General features: G+C 45.9%; 3 protein-coding genes across 8 annotated transcripts in view; all 3 read left to right on the top strand.

The window, feature by feature from the left end:
• ubr2 (ubiquitin protein ligase E3 component n-recognin 2) overlaps positions 1-2,631 on the top strand; it is a 34,149-nt gene extending 31,518 nt beyond the window's left edge. For all 6 annotated transcript variants that reach the window (XM_070840950.1, XM_070840948.1, XM_070840949.1 and 3 more), the window contains 3 exons: positions 14-184; positions 423-524; positions 1,379-2,631. In XM_070840950.1, the coding sequence (XP_070697051.1) occupies positions 14-184; positions 423-524; positions 1,379-1,520 (415 nt within the window). In that variant the 3' untranslated portion in view covers positions 1,521-2,631. The remainder of the gene's footprint in view (positions 1-13; positions 185-422; positions 525-1,378) is intronic.
• An 857-nt stretch (positions 2,632-3,488) lies between these two features.
• Positions 3,489-8,101, top strand: prph2b (peripherin 2b (retinal degeneration, slow)). Its single transcript, XM_070841340.1, has 3 exons — positions 3,489-4,069; positions 5,657-5,903; positions 7,895-8,101. The coding sequence occupies exons 1-3, from the start codon at positions 3,489-3,491 to the stop codon at positions 8,099-8,101; spliced, it is 1,035 nt and encodes a 344-aa protein (XP_070697441.1).
• A 4,935-nt stretch (positions 8,102-13,036) lies between these two features.
• On the top strand, positions 13,037-15,989 carry LOC139210800 (voltage-gated potassium channel regulatory subunit KCNG3-like). The gene is made up of 2 exons (XM_070840966.1): positions 13,037-13,611; positions 15,344-15,989. Exons 1-2 carry the CDS (start codon positions 13,037-13,039, stop codon positions 15,987-15,989), a joined length of 1,221 nt encoding a protein of 406 aa, XP_070697067.1.
• The last annotated feature ends 6,732 nt before the right edge of the window (positions 15,990-22,721 follow it).

Raw genomic sequence — 22,721 nt, 5'->3', positions numbered from 1 at the left:
GTTACCTGTGCAGGTGTCCTCGGTCAGGTGGGGATAAGTCCCGGGCCCCCACCCTGTGTCTGGTGTGTGGCTCCATGCTGTGCTCTCAGAGCTACTGCTGTCAAACGGAGGTGGACGGAGAGGATGTGGGGGCATGCACCGCCCACACCCTCACCTGTGGAGCCGGCCTGGGTCTCTTCCTCAGGTAATACACCTGGACACACCTGGTGCTGCTGCCACACAGCACTGCAGCAGTACTACTGTGATCCTACTGCATTACCACTGTCTATGGGACTACCGCAGTACTAGCTGACATCAGCTAACATCAGCTGCGGTCAGCTGATGTCAGCTGATGTTAGCAATTTAACACACTCGTACACATGTAGGTGATTATTGTTACTTTGTGTGTGTGTGTGTGTGTGTGTGTGTGTGTGTGTGTGTAGGGTCAGAGAGAGCCAGGTGTTGTTTGTAGCAGGTAAAACTAAGGGCTGTTTCTATCCTCCTCCGTACCTGGACGACTACGGAGAGACGGACCAGGGCCTCAAGTAAGTGTTTGCACACACACACACACACACACACACACACACACAGCGCAGCCACAAAGCCGATCTTTTTTCTGTTCTACCACTCCGTTTGAAAAGAGCGCGTTCCTCCTGCTGTCTGAAGCAGACCTCATAGGTCCGGCGTCGGTCTCTCAGTTTTTATTAATTCTTGCTTTGTTTGAAAGTCCAGTTTTGAAAATTTCCTTAGCTTTGAAATCAAATCCTCCATTTCCAGCTAGCGAAAAAAACATTGTTGTTTTAACTTTAGCAAGAGTAACTCGCTATTAAATTATTGCCCTCCAGGCTCACTATCGCCCCCTCTGTGAGGCAAAGGTACTGGCTGCCTCACAGCAGCTTTTTGCTTGTGGATTTTTGTCCGATCAACAAGACTTAAATCTCACACACATGCGTGAAATACATTACCGAACACTATGGCAATTAAGACGTATAATCAAAGTGTCTTCAAGCAGGATATTGGAAACATACAGAGAAATGGCAACAAGCACACGCCAAGTGCACGAGCTCAATCCACCTTGTGAGGGATTGAGCCAGTCTCTGCGCTGTATGTGAACAGGAAATACAGGATTTCAGCGATTTTGACTACAAAGATGATCAAAACTTGTGGGAACCACACCGAAAATGCATTAAAGCATAGGCCAGAGGAAAAATATTAATAACTATTTTATTTTATTATTCTATTTCTTTTTTCTTCTCCCCTGACTGCACATTCCTGACACACACACACACACAGGTTAATACACACATTATCAACACACATACATGAGTATATCTGTGTGTGTGTATTGTTAACCTGTATTACTATACTACCCTGTGTGTGTGTGTGTGTGTCCGTGCAGGCGGGGGAACCCTCTCCACTTGTGTTCGGAACGTTACAGGAAGATTGAGCGTCTGTGGCGGCAGCACGGCGTCGCTGAGGTCATTGGTCACGCTCAGGAGGCCAATCAGACGCTGGTCGCCATCGACTGGCAGCATCTGTGATGTTTGGCTCCACCCCCGCTCAGGAAGATAGGCGGCGATTGGCTGTCTGTGCTGGCCCCGCCCCTTTTAATACGGCTTCCTCCCTCTGAACCAATCAGCTACCTGTGGCCGGGAGCTGAGCTCAGACCAGCTTTCAGGGATTTTTTCAGGACTTTGAGCTCAAGGATGCTGCCGAACATTGACCTCTGACCAATCAGAGAGAGGCACCAACGCTGACTCTTTCCTGTCCGCCGCCACCCAGACAGGAAGTCAAAAACAATGTTATCCGAGTTTGGTTGAGGTTTGAGTTTTAGTTTTTGGAGATTTTCTGACTGTGAATCTTTAAAAATCCACATGAACGCAACAGGAAGTGACCAAAGTGAAGCCCACCTGCTGCTGTCTCTCAGAGTTTGATTTACAGGTCACGTCAAAGAGGTTTTATCATTGATTTGACTTCCGTTCAGTCTTAGCATGATGGGAAACAATTCTGGTAGTTGTGTCCTCCAGATGTGTCGTCCAGGTGTTATCTGAGGTCTGACAGTTCCATCATCCAGCAGAGTCTCTGTGTTTGGTCCCATTCAGAACTTCCATTGAAAAAACATATGAAATAAGAATGTGGAAGCAGCAGCTGTGCAGTGATTGGCTGAGAGAGAACAGAGGGATGAAGTTTGGCGTTTTATTCGTTGCGGTAGAGTTCTTCTCCTGGAGCGTCTCCATAACAGAAGATTTCCCAGAGTTCTCTGCGTCTCTGTCATGATCATTGAAAACAGGAACAAACACACAAGTTTGAGTGAAGGCTGACGTCGGATCAGACAGCGGCTTCAGTTTCATTGGTTTGAACGTTGTATTGAGATGTGAGCTGTGTGATGTCACTTCCTGTTACATGATCTGAGTGTTTTTGTGTTGGTTTTTTTTATGTTTTTGAGTTTGAACAGAAACATGAGCAGATGGAATCAGAAAACTCCATGTATTTATTTATTTATTAGTTTATAAAAAACCAGGTTTTTCTCAGCATGTTGTCTCCTCACGTGACGTGTCGCCACATCACGTGTCGTCTGTTCACATGTGAATTCCTGTAGAAACGAGGAAAAATGTAACTATAAGAACAAAGCCAATAAAAACTTTAAGACGACTTCATGTTTCTGTCTGATCACAAAGACGCTTCAGGACAACAGGAACGCAGTACTAAACTGTGTACTAGTGGTACTTCTACCGCTATCACAGTACTTTTACTATGTGCTAGTTGTAGTGCCAACAATGCGTTTTACTGCTAACAGAGTACTTTTACTGCAGGAGAGGATCTGAGTACTTCGGTCATCTGTGCTGAAATGACATGTTGTGATGTTCACTGACACCATGTGACAGGGTCCCCTGTTGCCATGGTAACCACCTCCATGGCACTGCTCCTGTCAGCATTGTTACAGGAAGTGTCTAGTTTCCTCTCTGCTGATTGGCAGGCCGCGGTATTTCCTGTGGCTCACCTGCAGGGAGGCAGCACAGGTGAGCTCCTGTGAGCAGACGTGAACCCTGAGCGGTGGCGGCTGGCAGGAGGAAGCTGCTGCTGCTTAACATCATACCAATTAGCAGTAAGTTGGTGGATTAGAGCGACCAGCTGATCTGTGCTAATGAGATCAGAGCTGACGGAGGTTTGGACGCCACGACGCCTCCGCTCACATTCTCACACCTTTTCCTCTGCAGGAGAGTCAGAGTCAGAGTTGCTGCCCTGCACGGATTTCTGAGTTTGTCGTTGTGATGGCAGACCCCTCTGCCCCCCCAGCGCCATGGATTGTCCTGACCTGCAGCTCGGCATCATGGGTCTAAAACCAGGAGTCGTGGCTGAGTTGTGTCCAGCTGCTTCTTTAACGGATTAGAAGTGTGAAACTGACGGTTCTCAGAGTGCTCCCTAAAGGACACCGTTTTCTTCTCAATCCCTGACGTTTGGCTGTCGTTGGCTTCTGTTCAGACTCTCGTACTCTCTCAGGGATCAAAATGCCGTTCATGCCGGTGAAGTTCAACTTGCAGAAGCGGGTGAAGCTGGCTCAGGGCCTTTGGATGATCTACTGGCTGTCAGTCATTGTGGGGATCCTCATCTTCAGCCTTGGCATCTTCTTCAAGGTCGAACTGCGGAAGCGAAGTGAGATGATGGACAACAACGAGAGCCACTTGGTGCCCAACCTGCTTATCCTGGTGGGCCTGTTGGCATGTGGTGTCAATGCCTTCGGGGGGAAGGTTTGCCACGACTCTCTGGACCCCATCAAGTTCGCCAAGTGGAAGCCGATGCTGCGGCCGTACCTGCTGTGCTGCTGCGGCTTCAACGCGCTGCTGCTGCTAACGGCGATGCTCTGCTTCCTCATGCAGTTTGCTGTGTACCTGACGCTGGCCGAGGGCCTGAAGAACAGCATCCGGTTCTACAAGGACACGGACACGCCAGGACGCTGCTTCATGAAGAGGACACTTGACATGACACAGATCGAGTTCCGCTGCTGCGGCAACAACAACTTCAGGGACTGGTTTGAGGTGCAGTGGATCAGCAACCGCTACCTGGACATGAGCAATGACGCTGTGAAAGAGTGAGTACACAGTCTGCTGCAGGTACAGCTCAGGTACTCCCCCTATTTTATATTACAGGAAACTGTCGGTTGAACTCCTGAACTCTGAGAAACTGAGTAACATTTTTCAGTTTTAGGATGTTTTACCGATAGCTGATAACATGAGTGACAGCTTGACAGCCAATGAAGAGAAGCTCTAGAATCTAAACTATAGTCGACTTTTGTCTCTCATCTCTGATCCTGATTCGGTTTCCAGCTGAATCAGACTTAAACTCGGAGCTCAGGAGGACATTCGTTATCGGGTCACTGGAGGATAAACGAGGGATTTAAGGAGGAAAAGTTCCCGTGCAGGAGGCAGATGAACCGGCTTCTCCTCCTTAAGTCTTTAATCTGATTCTGAACCCGCTAACATGACAAGGTTACCCCTGCCCCCCCGCGTGCGGACACACACACACACACACACACACACACACACACACAGAGGGAACGCTTCATTCGCTGAAAACACATTTCTGACATGTGATTAATAGTTAATAATCAGTGCCCGGTCGAGGCCCGTTCTATGTCTGTGTTCGCGTGTTGTGTTTCTGCCTTAATGCACTTAAGAGATACCTTCTGAGATGATTATTTCCCATCATCCAATTTTAGCCACAGGCCCCACCCCTCAGTGACATCATAAGGTGTCCTGATGTCTCCAGAGGATGAACCCTTTAAACCTTAATGGCTCCATGACTTTTCTTCCAGTTTTTATCTCACCTGATTGTGTTTAAAAAACTTTTCTTTTTTTAATTAAGAACAAATATTCAGAAATCAAATCACGGCGTCCATTTCACAGTTTTAGACTTAACATTTCTACACCTTCATTCACATTTCACCATAACAATCCTCTGGTCTCATTGTCCCGCTGAATCGTTCTGGTCCTGGTCTCAGAGGATGAACCCTTTAAATCTTAATGGCTCTGGCGCCTCCCTAAGGGCAAACATCACTGCTGAGACTCAGATCCGGAGGCTTATTCTTGTTGTTTCTGTGGCTGTAGTGGACGCAGCAGCCTGAGGGGGGGGCGCTCTCAGACTGCTGAACCCCATGTCAAGTATTTGGTCCATGAGTTTTGGTGAAAACTTACAGGCAGCTGGAGTTACCATGTACGGCAGCCTGGAAAGAGCAGGGTTCGTTTTAGAGGAGCCCTCCATGCTAGCTGGCTAGTAAGCTTGATTGCTAAGAGGACAGCTGTGTCACTTTATTCTGTTCAGTTAAACTGGATGTTAGCTAAGAAGCTACGATAGCGTCCTCCATTCTTCAGCTCTCCATCCAAGTTGGCAACATCAGGACGGCTTTCATTCAGGGGTCAAAGTTCATCCATCACTTTATTGTAGAACTTTTCAGTATGATTATTGGCTGCTCTTCCTCCTCGTGTTAAAGGGACGGTGCGTCTATCTTCTGCACTGGGAGTCATTAAAGCTGTAACAGAGCCTTTATTATGGTGTCTGTTCCAAACACATGTGATTACAATGTTCTGTCAGTCTCTTTAAAAGGAGGCTCCGGCCCAAGGGGCCAGGGGCTCCCTTAGTAGAACATGACCTCTGACCTGTGACCTTCTTTGACCCATAGTCGAGTCCTCAGTAACGTGGAGGGGAAGTACCTGATGGACAGCGTCCCGTTCAGCTGCTGTAACCCCGGCTCCCCCCGGCCCTGTATCCAGCATCACCTGACCAATAACTCCGCCCACTATGACTACGACCACCGCATCGAGGAGCTCAACATCTGGACCCGCGGCTGCCGCGAAGCCCTCTTCTCCTACTTCAGCGGTATGATGAACAGCATCGGCGTGCTCATCATCCTCACCATCTTTCTAGAGGTAAGGCCCGGCCCACAATCCACCTCAGCCAATCAGCATCCAGCCTGGGTCACAGCTGTTAACTATTAAAGGAACAGTTACTTCTTCTGCTGGTGTAAAGCTGACCGACGAACACGTCACATCTGCTTTGTTTAACCTGCATAAACACTTGTAGTTTTACAGGCCATGTGACTATTTCCTGGCTGGGACCACAAACTTCCTGGTGTCTCCACTGGTTGCCTGGCAACTGCTCAGAGCCAAGAAATAGTCCCACACATAACCTCCTGTGTGAACATTTGATTGCTGAGCCAGGCTAGCTGTTTCCCTCTGTTTCCAGTCTTTATGCTAAGCATTTTAGGAATCCAGGAAGTAAGCTGCACACCAGCAGTCACCTGGTCACAGATTAGTTGGCCTCAGCTCGACCTGGTTGGTCAGACAACCAATGAGACGAAGGCCTGCTGAGTCTAGGTCCGACCTGCGTTGGACAGACGAGGTACAGATCCACCAAAATACCAAAAAAGATTCTTACCTTCTTCTTCTTCTTCTCTGGTGGATATCTGTGTCTGCTGTTAAACTGCGTTACCAAACCGGTTTGGTTTTCGACTGATCGTATGAGGACGGCTGTGGGGAAAGCGTGTGATTGTACAGGGGGTCCAGGGGGTTGGGCTGTTGGAAGGTTTGATATAAAAACTGAACAAAAAGATGAGTTTGTTAAATGACGAGGTGACTCCTGGGAGCTGAATCACCTGCTGCAGTCTCTAATCTCTTTGGACTTTCGCCTGCAGGTGAACGCAGGATCAGTTCTGCTCTTAATCTCCTGATTTAGAACCAGATAATCGCAGCACACCTGCAGTTAATTAACCAGAGGGACCTCAAATGCACCAGGTCAACCCTATAATTGATTAGCAGATGATTAGAATCAGTGTTGAAGGAGCAGATTCAGGTGTGCAGGCCGACACACCAGACTCGATTTGCAAAAACACAGTTTTTAAGATGATGTCCAGTCAGAAACAGCTGTCAGAAACTTAAAACCCAGCTTTAATTAACTTTGGGAGGCCTTTGTTCACCAAACTACATTTCATCATCTATCCCATCAGCCCTGTCTGTCCGTCCTCTGGCCTGTCCGTTGGGTCTGGGGATACGTTTGGTTCGGTTGAAGCTGGCCGGGGTCTGTGCTTCCTCTGGAGATCTTTGTGTGATCTTTGCTGAGGCGGTGGCTTAGCGGTGGTCAAGCTCACCGGGGATCAGGAGCTATTCTGGGGGGGTTAATCTGCCTTCAGTGGCAACAGGTTGCATTCTGGGAAGATCAGGAGAGTGAAAAGCGATTCTTTATGTGGGTCAAAACAACAAGTTTGACCTGAGGCGTGACGACAGGTGGCAGATTTAGAAACAACATCCTGAACTCAATCAGAAAGTTTAGTGACGCTGCTGCTGGACCAATCAGCAGCCTTCTCTCAGAAAACATCAAACGCTGCCGTTCCACAACTTTAGCGACTAACCACGACGAACACATGCAGGAACAGACACGATAAATACATTTGACACACACACCGACACTGTGGAGGTCTGTGATGGTCTGTGATGGTCTGTGGAGGTCTGTGACGGTCTGTGGAGGCCTGTGGAGGTCTGTGATGTCTGTAGAGGTCTGTGGAAGTCTCGTCGGGTAATTAACGTCTGTCTCTGACTGAGTGAACATGGCTGTGAAGCCTGGCTGTGATTGGTCTGTCAGAGAGGGAGGAGGAGGCTGTTTTCTTCGTCTCTGCTGAGTTAATGGTTGCTATGGTTACTACGGCCTAACAAACTAACAAACAAAGACAGCCGGCCAGGCTGCAGACGACGAAATGAGAAACACAAAAAGAAACAAAGTGGACAAATTGTCAGTGCGTACATCGTCTGATCTGTTACTGATCTGATCGCCAGCAGGCCCTGCTGGCCTGACAGAGCCTCAACAGAACAAGCAGACATACATGCTAATGTGTGTGTGTGTGTGTGTGTGTGTGTGTGTGTGTCAGGCGGCCGACATGGCGGGGCTGAAGTACCTGAGCACGGCTCTGGAGACGATGGCAGACCCGGAGAACCCGGAGTGTGAGAGCGAGGGCTGGCTGCTGGAGAAAGGCGTGAAGGACACGTTTGACGAGCTGCTCGCCAAGCTGAAGACGCTGGGGAAGGCCAACCAGGTGGAGGAGGGCGGGGCCGCAGAGGGGGCTGCCGCCACCTGAGAGCCCCTCACCCCCACCCCACCCCTCACAGAGGACTGAGGCCCCCCCAGCTGCCTCAGAAACAGAGGAGAGGTCGTCACCAGCGTCTGTACACACGTGTTAAAATACACACACACACACACACACACACACACACACACACACACGTGTTCAAAGTGAACAAGTCGTCTAAATTTACTGTGAATGTTTATTTTCCATGTTTTCGTTCTGTAAATATGTTGAACAGAGTTTATTTTTAAACAGGAGGAACAGAAACCTGAAACCTGCTGCTGTAAATACCCCCCCACCCCCCCACACGGCGGCGGTCTTCACCAGAGCCCAATTGATACCTCGCCACACTGATCTGTGATTGGCTGATTTTGGCGCTCGCCTTTAGACTGCTGCAGTTCCTCAGTTTGTCCAGCAGAGGGTCGGCAGCATCATACAAACATCAGTGAGACGTTAAGTGTTGGTCTGACTCTGGTCCGCCGCCGTCTGACCTCTGACACAGTCAGCTGGCAGGGAAACAGACGGCCAAACAGGTAAATACTCAGGCAAATACAAGTGAGGGTACGTGGCTTCTTTTACTTGGACGCCGTCTTTTTAACTTAACTTTTTTGTGTTGTTCCAGCACACCGTTTCTAACGTTATTCACGGTTCGTCAGGGAGCTCTGCTTTGGTCTCAGCTTCGGTTTGGTCAGCTAAAGGAATGATAGCTAACAGTATCGCTAACGATACTGCTCATAGTAATGCTAACAGTATCGCTAACGTTGATGCTCATAGTAATGCTAACAGTATCGCTGAGATTGATGCTCTTGTTAATGCTAACATTGATGCTAACATCTGTAACCTGAAGCTCCTGATTGGTGGAGTGTGTCGGGGCGGGGCTGAGCCCGGCAGACTGAGTTCAGGGCTGAGTTCGGCCGTCTGGTTCCCGTCAGAGGAACGATTTCACTCTAAAGTTTGAGTCAAAGCTTTTATGGCAATGAGCTTCATGTTGGTCAGTGACGTGAGGTCAGAGGTCAGCAGATGTCGGAGCGTGTGATCTGCTCTGAGGTCAGTCCTGCAGAGGTAACGTGGATCAGCTGTGTAGTGATTAAAGGGTTAAATCCAGTGTCCAGGTTGTGATGTTTGATGTTTCTGTTTCTTTGTGGAGAATCGTGATGTTTGAGCTGCTGGTCGTTGTTGGTCGGAGCTCGTAGTCGCTCCGTTGTGTCGATAAAACCAATAAAGAGATGTGACTGACTCCAACCTGTCTGACGCGTCTGTTCTTCACCTCACACAGCACACACAGGTGTGACACAGGTGTGTGTACAGCAGGTATATAAACATTTACAGTAAACGTACACTCACGACAGATGAGCGTTGATGCGGTACAAATTAAACGAGGAAGTCAGTTGTTATTCCAAAAATGTATCAGTGTTAAGTGTGTTAATAATAATAATCGATAATGTATTAACAGTGTGTTGATAATGATAATCAATAGTGTTAACAGTGCGTTAATAATCGATAATGTATTAACAGTGTGTTGATGATAATCAATGATGTGTTAACAGTGTGTTAATAATAATAATAATCAATGTATTAACAGTGTGTTGATGATGATAATCAATAATGTATTAACAGTGTGTTAATAATAATAATAATCAATGATGTGTTAACAGTGTCTTAATGATAATCAATGATGTGATAACAGTGTGTTAATAATGATAATAATCAATAATGTGTTAACATGTCTTAATGATAATCAATAATGTGTTAACAGTGTGTTACTGATGCTCTGCACTGCTTCCCTGAGCTTTCTAGCGTTTCCTCACTGCTTCCTGGCTGATTAACGTCGTTAATGATCTCAGAGCAGCTGATTGGCTGATGATGTCAGCAGGGGGAGGGGGGGGTTCTTTATAATGATCAGGTTTCCCCCAACCACGCGTGTCTCCGGAACGTCGGACAGGGGGGGAGGGTGCGTGCGTCTCGACAGCAGCGGACGGATGGGGGGGCGCCACTCGGGGATGCAAATTATTACCGGCAACGCCCCTCCAGCAGCTGGCGCTCCAGGCGACCGCCTATATGGCCTATGTCTAGAGCCGGCCCTGAGGGGGAGTCGGAGGGGGGAGCTCGCCCTTGAATACTTGAACAACGATCTCACCTTGTCTTTGCTCATCTCCAATCTCAGCCTGAGCCTCATCTTCAGAAGAGCCTCCAGGACTGGCCACTGCTGCTCCTGCTGCTCCAGCGCCACTGTTTGTTTCTGCAACTGGTTAATGTTGACAGCTAACGTTAGCTGGCCCATAATTGTCTTTATATGTACAGCCGCAGCAGTAGACTTCACGTGAGCATACAAACATCGTTAACTTTAATTGGACTTTGCATAACAAGCAAACTCGGTTCACCTTTGGGAAAGAAAGCAGCCAACAGCTGCCACTGCCTCCCCTCATTCTGCCTTCTTTCTTTTTCTTTCCTCTTCTGATACCCCGACTTGTGCTCCTTGGGCAGCATGATGTCTAGCCCCCAGGTCATTCAATCTGGGCTCACTGACGTTACACTTGTCGCCGGTCGCTGTCGGTCGGACTAAACCATTTTGCGCCTCCAAGAGTAGCCCCCAGAATGTCCAATATGGTGGGAGGACTTTGACATAAAGTTCATTCTCTCAGTTGATGTTATCAATATATTTGAAATAAATTATGACACCAATTAATTGGAGGGCCCAATTCATTCGAAATGAAAACATCACAAAAAATATATATATATATATCAGGATTTTCATGGGGCCCTCTCCCTACTCGGGCCCTGGGTAGTCAGGTCCACTTTTCCCCCCACTACCACGCCCCTATCAGTACTACTACTATCAGTACTACTACCACTATCAGTACTACTACTACTATCAGTACTACTACTATAGGTACTACTACTACTACAGGGCTTAGCTCAGTTGACCCTCCGAGGTCCAGAGCTGAAAAGAAGAAGTTTAGTGGGGGTTATCTGGTTTTGTGGCTTGAGGTTGTAGAATCATGTGTTCCACCTCGGCCAATGGTGGCTGTAAAGCTGGGTCCAGGGGTGATTTATCTGTGAAAAGGACTCTGGGAAACTTAGTTCAGAGAGGGAGCCCTTGGTTCAACAGACAAAGAAACATGTAGTTTTCACCATTTGGTGAGGCTGAACAATGATGGTGGTGGTGATGATGGTGGTGATGATAATGGTATTGATGATGTGACGGTGATGATGGTAATGATGGTATTGATGAAGATGGTGATGATGGTAGTGATGATGGTAATGATGGTATTGATGAAGATGGTGATGATGGTAGTGATGATGGTAATGATGGTATTGATGAAGATGGTGATGGTGGTAATGATGGTAGTGATGATGGTAATGATGGTATTGATGGTATTGATGGTAGTAATGAAGATGGTGATGATGGTAATGATGGTAGTGATGATGGTAATGATGGTATTGATGGTAGTAATGAAGATGGTGATGATGGTAATGATGGTATTGATGGTATTGATGGTAATGATGGTAGTAATGAAGATGGTGATGATGGTAATGATGGTATTGATGGTAATGATGGTAGTAATGAAGATGGTGATGATGGTATTGATGGTAATGATGGTAGTAATGAAGATGGTGATGATGGTATTGATGGTAATGATGGTAGTAATGAAGATGGTGATGATGGTAGTGATGGTATTGATGAAGATGGTGATGATGGTAGTGATGATGGTATTGATGGTATTGATGGTAATGATGGTAGTAATGAAGATGGTAATGATGGTATTGATGGTAATGATGGTAGTAATGAAGATGGTGATGATGGTATTGATGGTAATGATGGTAGTAATGAAGATGGTGATGATGGTAGTGATGGTATTGATGAAGATGGTGATGATGGTAGTGATGATGGTATTGATGGTATTGATGGTAATGATGGTAGTAATGAAGATGGTAATGATGGTAGTAATGAAGATGGTGATGATGGTAATGATGGTAGTGATGAAGATGGTGGTGATGGTAATGATGAAACTGGTCTGTAGTTCCTACAGCTGTCCAGCGGGGGGCTCCTCTTCCTCACAGTAAACTCATTTCTCCGATCAGCTTTGATGTTCAATGAAACATGAAACTAAAATGAAGCAAATTAAATGTTTAATTCTGGGTGACGATGGAAATGTGAAGGAGAGGAGGAGGAGGACGACGAAGGGGAAGAAGAGGAGGATGTTACTCTTCAGTCCGTCAGATGCTGAAGAGGTCTGTGGAGGTTCAAAGTGTCTTTGCTCAGACTGAGAGCTGCCTGAATCATCGCCTCTGATCCTCCTCCTCTCAGACAGCAGGAGGAGGAGGATGTGCTGCTGCTGCTCTTCAGGCTCAGATTCCACAGTGAGAAGAGATAAAGCAGAAGTCAAAAAGGATCCGCAGATTTAGAACGACGTTAAAGCCAGCGATCAGCTGCAGGTGAAGATCTGGTGAGTTTCTGATGTTTAAAGCAGCTTTTTGTCTGAAACTGATTCTTGCTGTTTGAAGAAAATGTATTTTAAGACTCAACAGTTCAACAAGAAAACACAAAATGATGAAGAGAGAATGAGGAAGTAGGTCTTCCAAACAGACATAACACACATCATTGATGGTTACTATGGTTACAAATTTCATTTCATTCAAGCAGCGAAGAAGACGGGGGTTTTAGAAGAATAAGAAGCTTCTGTCCGATGAGGAAGATGGATTCTGGAAACAGCAGCTTTCACTGACACGACATCCAGTTTGGACACTGGTTGTTTGAAAAGACAGGGAACGTTTGGAGGCAGCTGTTCAACAGCACGACGAAAACCGTCTACAGTCGTTCTGGATGGAAACAGTTTTTAATCAGAGGAGATGAAGATTTGGGGCCGTCTGTGTTTCTGAAGATGAAGCTAGGGGGCAGTCTGTGTTTCAAAAGATGAAGTGTGGGGGCAGTCTGTGTTTCAAAAGATGAAGTTTGGGGGCAGTCTGTGCACCCTGAATGTCGGCGGCCGCCGGTTTTCCTTCACGGCCGACCTGATGAAACGCCTCCCCCTCAGCAGGCTCAGCCGGCTGCATCGCTGCGTGTCAGAGAGCGAGCTGCTGGAGCTCTGTGACGACTATGACCGCGACAGGAACGAGTTCTTCTTCGACCGCCACGCCGAGGCCTTCAGCTTCATCATGCTGTACCTGCAGCACGGGAAGCTGCGCTTCGTGCCGCACATGTGTGAGCTGTCCTTCTACAATGAGATGCTGTACTGGGGCCTGGAGAGCGCTGACCTGCAGCCATGCTGCCAGCGTCGCCTCGATGACCGCATGTCCGACTGCTTTGTCCACTTCTTCCCCGAGGAGGATCCACGTGGTCCAGAGGAGCCCCGGAGCTGCTGGCTGGAGAGGATGAGGAGGACGTTTGAGGAGCCCGCATCCTCGCTGGCGGCGCAGGTCCTCGCCTCAGTGTCGGTGTTATTCGTGGTCATCTCCATGGTGATGCTGTGTGCCAGTACCTTACCGGACTGGAAAACCACGGAGACCCTGGACCAGCACAGGTCGGACACATCACAGGATACAGCCTGTACAAACATGAACATACAGGACAGTGAAAAGTTTGGATGCACCTTTTCATTCAGTGGTTTATTTTGTATTATTTTCTACATTGTATATTCATATTAAAGACATCAAAACTTTGAAGGAACACATATGGAATTATGTAGTAAACAAAAGGTGTTAAAACAAACCAGAATATGTTTTATATTTTAGATTATTTAAATCAGCCTCCTTTTGCTGTGATCACAGCCCTCAGGTGTGTTCTCAGTTCTCCACAGTGGACAGTCCTGTTCCACTGCTGTTCTCATCACATTATGGTTTTGGGTCTGTGGGACCCGTTTTCATTTTTTTTATCAAGAACAAAATGATACGACTTATTATTTTTTCAAACTCAGACTCATTGGCCTTGGCTTACAGTTTTTCTTTTGATAAAGAACATGAAAATGGATGAAATCGGGTCCACAAACCCGAACACCATACAAGGGTTAAGTGAAGACAAACAGTCCATCATGACTGTAGGACATGAAGGTCAGTCAGTCTGGGAAAGAACTCTGAATGTTTCTTCAAGTGCACTCCCTAAAACCATCAAACGCTCTGATCAAACTGGCTCTCATGAGGACCCCCCAGGAAAGAAATTATGCTTTTCCACTAGCACCTACTCGGCTCGACTCGGTCTGTAGGGTTTTCCACTAGGTGATAGTACCTGGTACCAGGTACTTTTTTAGTACTTACTCGACCGGGGTTCCAAGCGAGCTGAGTCGAGACGAAAATGTGATGTCAACAGACTGCAGGCCACTGATTGGCCAGGGAGTGACGTCACTCGATGAGTCATGAGAACGACTCGTTTATGAGAATCAAACCCGCCGTTTTTAAAACCCTGGAAACAGCGACCGTGCGTTCTTATTATTTCTGTGAACGAGGTAAATGGCTACACGCAAACCAAACACTCCATGTTCTTAGTTGTGTTTGTGCCGCATACAAATTATGCCACTGGAGTTTCGGGTCGCCGTGCTATGACGACCCCACCCACTTTGAGGTGGTATGCAACTGTAATGGAAAACGACCAAACCGTGTCGAGACGAGTCGAGTAGAGGCCAATCGAGGCGAGTAGAGTTAAAACTGTGTAATGGAAAAGCGCCAAAAGACCCAGAGTTTCCAACAGGACAGTGAGCCCCCACCCCACCCCTCCAGGACCAGGAAGGAGAGTGATGAAGCGCTGTGTCACATGACTGGGCCTCCACAATCACCTGACCTAAACCCAGCTGGTTTGGGAGGAGTTGGACCTCAGAGTGAAGGAAACCTGTGGAGAACCATCCAGGTGACCTGATGGAGCTGATGGAGCTGATGGAGAGTGAAGTTGTGATCACAGCAAGCAGAGGCTGATTTAAATATCTAAAATATAAAACTTATTCTGCTTTGTTTAACACTTTTCTGTTTGCTGCATAATTCCATATATGTTCCTTCATAGTTTGAGGTCTTCAATATTAATCTACAATGTAGAAAATAATAATTAAAAAACATTGAATGTGTCCAACCTTCTGACTGGTGCTGTACATCCACACAAATATACAAACATACATACAATCATACTGTATAGACATATGAGCACAATCTCCCTCTGATTGGTCCTCGTCTCTCTCCTCTCCCTCTGATTGGTCCTCGTCTCTTTCCCCTCCCTCTGATTGGTTCTCGTCTCTCTCCCCTCCCTCTGATTGGCTCTTTTTGGATCTCTAGGATCATTGAGGCGGTTTGCATTGGTTGGTTTACAGCTGAGTGTGTCGTCCGTTTCCTCGTGTCCAGGGATAAATGTGAGTTTGTCCGTCGTCCCCTGAACATCATCGACCTGCTGGCCATCACACCGTATTACGTCTCTGTGACCGTGACGATCCTGACGGGGGAGAACTCCCAGTTGCAGCGGGCTGGCGTTACATTGCGCATCCTGCGCATCATGCGGATCTTCTGGGTAATCAAGCTGGCACGTCACTTCCTGGGTTTGCAAACGCTGGGTCTGACGCTACGGCGCTGCTACCGCGAGATGATGATGCTGCTGGTCTTCATCTGCGTCGCCATGGCGATTTTCAGCGCATTAGCCCAGCTGCTGGAGCACGGCCTGGACCTTGAGGCTGGAAACCAGGACTACGCCAGCATCCCTGCTGCCTGCTGGTGGGTCATCATCTCCATGACGACGGTGGGGTACGGGGACATGTACCCAGTGACGGTGGCGGGCCGCGTGCTGGGTGGCCTCTGTGTGGTCAGCGGCATCGTATTGCTGGCACTACCCATCACCTTCATCTACCACAGCTTTGTCCAGTGCTACCACGAGCTCAGGGTGCGCCCTGCTCGCTGCACCCATAGCCTGTCCACTGAGTTCATCAACTGACCAATGAGCAATGCTGCCACCGGAGGGGCCAATGCCCCTGCTCAGGGAGGGGACTACTGCCGCTGCCAGGAGAGGCCACCAATGCTGCTCGGGGGGGGCGCTGCCGCCGCCGTCATTTTGGCACCTAATTCTTATGACAAATTGGTGGTTATCACTTGTTATTACGTCCAGGAACAAACTAAATAACTGTGTACGTGAACACCTTCAGCTCTGGCTGGAATGTTCTTCTATGAGTACAATCGTCCTGATGGTTTCCATCAGACAACAAACAGCTCGGAAAATTCCCGTCTGAACTCAGCAGATCTACTTCCTGCTCCTCAAAGGAGGAATCATCTTCATGCTCCTGTTTCCTGTAGCACCTCAAGACCAGCGCCTCTCCTCTCCAGACCCTCATGGGTTAAACCAGCAGTCTGTGGTCTAACTGGATCTGCTGGGTTGGCATGACACCATTCATGGTTTCCATGGCAACGGCCGACTCATAGACAGGACGTTGAAGTGTTGGAGACATTTGGTTTGAATGTCAGGATGGCGGAGCTGCCATGGTGTGAATTCTCTCACTGACGACACATCATCCCTCCCTTCTTCTTCTTTGGTGTGAAATCAGAATCAGAATCAGAATCAGAATTCCTTTAATAATCCCCAGGGGGAAATTGCTTTTTGTTACACACAGCTCCAAAAGAATAAGAATAAGAATACACTTCAAACACAAAGTAAAATATAAATATATAAAAGTATGAATAAAAAAAAGATGTATTAAAAATTATTATTGCAAATTATCACATAGAGGTAAATTACTGCACCAGGTGAGTCCAGAGTCATATAATAATAATAATAATAACAATAATACCACTACCAATAATACTAATAATAATACTACTAATAAAAATATAAACAAATACAACAACATGCACAATCATAATAAGGCGCTGTACTATATAATACCAATAATACTACTACCACTACTACTACTACCACTATACTATAACAACATGTACACACAGAGTGAGGAGCTGAATCATATAATAATAATGATGATAATAATAATAATAATAGTAATAACATACAACAACATGTACACTCAGAGTGAGGAGTTGTATAGATTAATGGCCACAGGCAGGAATGATTTCCTGTGGCGCTCTTTAGTGCATCGTGGTACAATTAGTCTGGCACTGAAAGAACTCCTGTATCTAACCAGCACTTCATGGAGTGGGTTGGACACATTGTCCAAAATAGCTCCCACTTTGTGAAGCATTAAATAAAATTAAATCAAATACTGCAGAGTTTAAACCACAGCACAACAATGTGGACTGTTCCTTTAACCTCCAAGGATTATCCTCCGTTTTCCTTTCTTTTCTGTTGATTCGATTCGTCTTTGTGATTCTAAAAATGATTCTCCTGCAGATCAGGACATCCGACCGGTGGGTTAGTCTGTGTTAGTTAGTTCAGCGTGGGTTAGTTAGGTCAGGTTAGCTCAGTGGTTAGATGAGGCGTGATCAAACTGATTGATCAGTCTGGACTCTGTTCGCCTGATATTCAGTCATCCAAACAGAGTCACATTAAATTATTATTAATAATTATCATTATAATTAAAGATCGATACACGGCTGCTCAGAGAGACGATGTCACACATACTCTACGTTCTCATGTAATTTATTATTGGACACACTCAGCGGAGATCGTCCTCCTCACACGTTACGCATCAAAGATAAAATAACTACATCATATTTAACATTAGAACTGTTTTAGAACAGAGTGTTTTAGAACAGTGTGTCTTAGAACTGTTTTAGAACAGTGTTTGAGAACAGAATGCTTTAGAACAGTGTTTTAGAACAGAGTGCTTTAGAACAGAGTTTTAGAACAGAGTATATTAGAAGAGTGTTTTAGCACAGTGTGTTTTAGAACAGTGTTTCTGAACAGTGTTTTAGAACCGTGTGTTTTAGAACAGAGTGCTTCAGCAGAACCTCTGCTGAAGTATCATTTTGAAAGAAAGGCTTTTACTTGAGAATGATCATTTGATTGTTGTTCTGTTACTTAAATAAAGGACTGGAGTCCATTCATGACTGGCCAGCAATGATCTTCATCATTTAGTCACTTCAAACAAACACAAAGTTTCCAATGTGCTGATGTTCTGTAAATGAAGGTCAATGATGTTCTGACATTCTGATTTCTTTCTGAAGGTTCCCTGTGAAACGCAGCAGTGTCTGAGTATTCTGAACCAGGTGGAGGTGTGAGACGACCCTGATGGGTTCTCAGTGGTTCTGATTCCCCAGAGGATGAACCTGTTAAATCCTCTGACGTTGGCCAGTGGTGTGTCTGAACCTCCAGACTGTAGAACCAGTGATCATCTGAGCAGCAGGTTGTTCTGCTGGTTCCTGATGTTTGTCATGTGTTCCTGTGTTTGCTGATGACAGCATGTCGCTCTGTGGTCACTGGGCCGTCGTCCCAACGAACTCGTTTAATCTTTCTCGACAGTCACGACCCTGAAAACGACTTTCTATTTCACGTGCGGTGGTTCAGCCTTGTATTAGATTTCTCTGTAGGCCAGCGGCCTCCAAGAACCAATAATTCCTCAGCTCTTGTCCCTCATGCAAAACTTCAGTCTGGTGGAGGAAACAATCCAATACATGGAGAAATAAAGCTACAGGTTAATTTCTGATGGTTTAGATATGAGTCACATTGAAGTTAACAGCTCATAATAACAGACGCAGAGCTGTGTCTCCTTCAGGTCTCACACTGTTCATACAGGCTCTCTTATTAGAGGCTGAATAATTTGGTTCACATTATACCTGAACATTTGTCAGAAGATGACAGACAGAACTTAATTTTACAGCAAAATGAACTAGAGTTATAAAGCGTGAAAGTGGAGGGAGGTTAAAAAACACAGGACTGCTTTTGCCAATCAGGTATCAGCGGTGTTATCTGTGATGACCACATTAATCAGCTAATTACCGCTCCGCTGTCAACAGAATGAGCCTCAGTATAGTGACACATTTTAGGTTTCCTCACTGACACAAAGTCAGTTGAACCAAAAAGGTTTCTGAGCACCCAATAAGACAATGTTGTCTTATCACTTAAAGGTCAATAAACTTCCAGGAGTTGACATCTGAATTTCATGTTGCTTTGGCTGCTGACCTTGCTAACCTGGACCCTTCCTCCATGAAACTCTCCCTCCCAACGTATCCCAAGTTCCTCCTCTGGCCCTGATTCCAAAACCTGGAAAAAATGCACTGACGACCGGCGTCCAATCAAACCATGAACAGTGTTTTAGAACACCACAGCAACAAGTGATGCAGAGCTGCTGCTCTTTGATTGGACAAGAGACGTTCAGCATCATACACATTGTACAAAAAATATTGTTTAGTGAGAACAATCAGTAAAATCTATTTTGTATCAATCAATCAACCAATCTTTATTTATACAGTGCCAATTCATAACAGCGTTCTCTCAGACTGTTTCCATAAAGAGCAGTTCAGAACAAACTCTTTCATTCAGAGACCAAAGATTCAGGAATTCAACATGAAGAATTCAAGAATCCCCACAGAGCAGCTCAGAGATTAGATTAGGACACAGTGGAGGAAGAACTCCCCTTTAACGGGAAGAAACCTGAAACAGACCCAGGATCAGAGGTGGGCGGCTTTCTGTCAGGGTCTGACACATACATGCACAGTATAAACACACTGTATACACACACACCCACACCCACAGACAGTATGAACACATTGTGTACACACACACACACACACACACACACACACAGTATGAACACACTATATATACATACACACAAACACACAGTGTGAACACTGTATATACACATACACACACACAAACACACACACACACACAGTGGAAGCTCAGCTTGATGATCCACCTCTTGTGTGATGTGTCATATCTCTGGTCCTGTTGCTATGGAGACAGTGACGGGATGCTGGAGGTGAGGTGTAACAGATCACATCTCACACACACACACGCACACTGTCCAGTTTTTTTGTTCATTCTGTGTGTGTGCGTGTGTGTGTCTACAGTGTGTTTATAATGTGTGTATGTGTGTGGAAATGTGTGTGTTTGTGTATACAGTGTTTATACTGTGTGTGCATACAGTGTATTTAGACTGTCTGAGTGTGTCTGTGTGTCTACAATGTGTTTATACTTTGTGTGTGTATAGTGTTTATACTGTGTGTGTATACAGTATGTTTAGACCGTGTGTGTGTGTGTATAGTGTGTTTAGACTGTGTGTGTGTGTGTGTGTGTGTGTGTGTGTGTGTATACAGTGTGTTTAGACTGTGTGTGTATAGTGTGTTTATACTGTGTGTGTGTGTGTGTGTGTGTGTGTATACAGTGTGTTTAGACTGTGTGTGTGTGTGTGTGTGTGTGTGTGTGTGTACACAGTGTGTTTATACTGTGTGTGTGTGTACAATGTTTAGACTGTGTGTGTGTGTGTGTACACAGTGTGTTTAGACTCTGTGTGTGTGTGTGTGTGTGTGGACACAGTGTGTTTAGACTGTGTGTGTGTATACAGTGTGTTTATACTGTGTGTGTATAGTGTGTTTAGACTGTGTGTGTGTGTGTGTGTATACAGTGTGTTTATACTGTGTGTGTGTGTATACAGTGTGTTTATACTGTGTGTGTGTGTGTGTATACAGTGTGTTTAGACTGTGTGTATACAGTGTGTTTATACTGTGTGTGTGTACAGTGTTTAGACTGTGTGTGTGTGTGTGGGGGTGTGTACACTGTGTTTAGACTGTGTGTGTGAGTATAGTGTGTCTAGACTGTGTGTGTGTGTACACAGTGTGTTTAGACTGTGTTTGTACAGTGTTTAGACTGTGTGTGTGTGTGTGTGTACACTGTTTAGACTGTGTTTGTACAGTGTTTAGACTGTGTGTGTGTGTGTGTACACTGTGTTTAGACTGTTTGTGTGTGTGTGTACCCAGTGTGTTTAGACTGTGTGTGTGTGTGTACACAGTGTGTTTAGACTGTGTTTGTACAGTGTTTAGACTGCGTGTGTGTGTATGTACACAGTGTGTTTAGACTGTTTGTACAGTGTTTAGACTGTGTGTGTGTGTGTGTGCAGTGTGTTTAGACTGTGTGTGTGTGTGTAGTGTGTTTAGACTGTGTGTGTGTGTACGTACACAGTGTGTTTAGACTGTGTGTGTGTGTATATATAGTGTGATTAGACTGTGTGTGTGTGTGTGTACAGTGTTTATAATGTGTGTGTGTGTGTGTACAGTGTTTATACTGTGTGTGTGTGTGTGTGTACAGTGTGTTTAGACTGTGTGTGTTTGTGTGTGTGTGTGTGTGTATATATATAGTGTGATTAGACTGTGTGTGTGTGTGTGTGTGTACAGTGTTTATACTGTGTGTGTGTGTGTGTGTGTGTGTGTGTGTACAGTGTTTATACTGTGTGTGTGTGTGTGTGTGTGTGTACAGTGTGTTTAGACTGTATTGTACTTGTTGTATGGACTTGTTGAAGGTACTTGAAGACGTTTCGCCTCTCATCCAAGAGGCTTCTTCAGTTCTAACTGACTGGTAGGGAGGTCAGGCACATAAACACTGTTCAGGTCGTTAGGCCCTGGGTGGGTCCTGTGTGGGTCGTTACCCCGTCGTCATGTAAGTTGTTAAATCATATGAGTCATGGTGTGAGTGGGTGTTGAGTCACCCCAGTGTAACAATGGTTCGTCAATGGGTCATCATGTGAGTTGTTAGGGTCACATGATTCAACGTGTGAATGTGTGTTGAGCTGCCTGGGGAGGGTGCTCAGGACAGCATTGTAAGTGGCTGATAGATGGTGTCGTAGGCCCCCTCTGTTTAGCGAAGGTCGCTCCAGTTTGACAAAGATGGCTTCTTTGACTCCTCTTTCAAACCATTTGTCTTCTCTGGCCAAAACCTGTACATTGCTGTCCTCAAAGGAGCCCTTTGTCCTTTAAATGCAGATGGACTGCTGAGTCCTGACCTGAGGACTTGGCTCTCCTGTGTTGGGCCATGCGCTTGTGGAGCGGTTGTTTGGTTTCTCCAATGTACAGGTCTGGGCATTCCTCACTGCATTGCACTGCATACACCACGCTGCTCAGTTTATGTCGGGGGGTTTGTCCTTGGGGTGGACCAGCTTCTGTCTCAGGATGTTTCCTGGTTTAAAATGTACAGCCCCTAGTTATACTGGACTCCCATAATGCACTGGGCTCCTCTTCCTCTCCATCCTGATGCTTCATGTCTCTGTAATGTCTGTTAGTAACTTGGTTTCTTACCTGCTACATCATTTTGTCTTCAGTATCACAGGTACAAAGTGGAGGATTTAAGGTACTTGTACTTCAGTTCCTGGGTAAATGTACCACTCTTACTAACATCATGAGTACTTTTACTTACTAAGTTTTGCTGAAGATTCATCTGTAATTTTACTGAAGTAGAATTCTGAGGGGGGTTTTATAATGTGAGTATTTGTACTCAGCGGTACTGATACCACAGTATATGATTTGAGTACTTCTTTCACCACCCTACATGTCAACCATACACAAACATTTAATTTAAATTGATTTAATTTAATTTAATGACTTTCTGAAGTCTGAGTCTGTGAACTTAGCAGCCACTCTGCTGTCCGGCAGGTGGCGCTGACATATCTGTAAGGTGCTCTGTCTGCCAACAATAAGAAGCACAGAAGAAGAAGAAGCTGCGTTGTTGTTTGTGGCGGAAACAGCCACAGAAGAAGAGAGTTTCCAGCAGGGTGTGAGTCTGATAAAA

The sequence above is a fragment of the Pempheris klunzingeri genome, chromosome 12, assembly GCF_042242105.1.
Source record: "Pempheris klunzingeri isolate RE-2024b chromosome 12, fPemKlu1.hap1, whole genome shotgun sequence".
NCBI classification, from domain to species: domain Eukaryota; kingdom Metazoa; phylum Chordata; class Actinopteri; order Acropomatiformes; family Pempheridae; genus Pempheris; species Pempheris klunzingeri.
Note: the sequence above shows the minus strand (reverse complement) of the source record. Positions and strands in the feature narration are given on the sequence as shown.

Bases quoted from the DNA above. Each gene is read 5' to 3' on its own strand.
- prph2b (XM_070841340.1), top strand. From the start codon at position 3,489: ATGCCGTTCATGCCGGTGAAGTTCAACTTGCAGAAGCGGGTGAAGCTG. The intron at 4,070-5,656 runs GTGAGTACACAG...TTTGACCCATAG, and splicing joins AGCAATGACGCTGTGAAAGA to TCGAGTCCTCAGTAACGTGG. The intron at 5,904-7,894 runs GTAAGGCCCGGC...TGTGTGTGTCAG, and splicing joins TCCTCACCATCTTTCTAGAG to GCGGCCGACATGGCGGGGCT.
- LOC139210800 (XM_070840966.1), top strand. From the start codon at position 13,037: ATGAAGTTTGGGGGCAGTCTGTGCACCCTGAATGTCGGCGGCCGCCGG. The intron at 13,612-15,343 runs GTCGGACACATC...TTGGATCTCTAG, and splicing joins GAGACCCTGGACCAGCACAG to GATCATTGAGGCGGTTTGCA.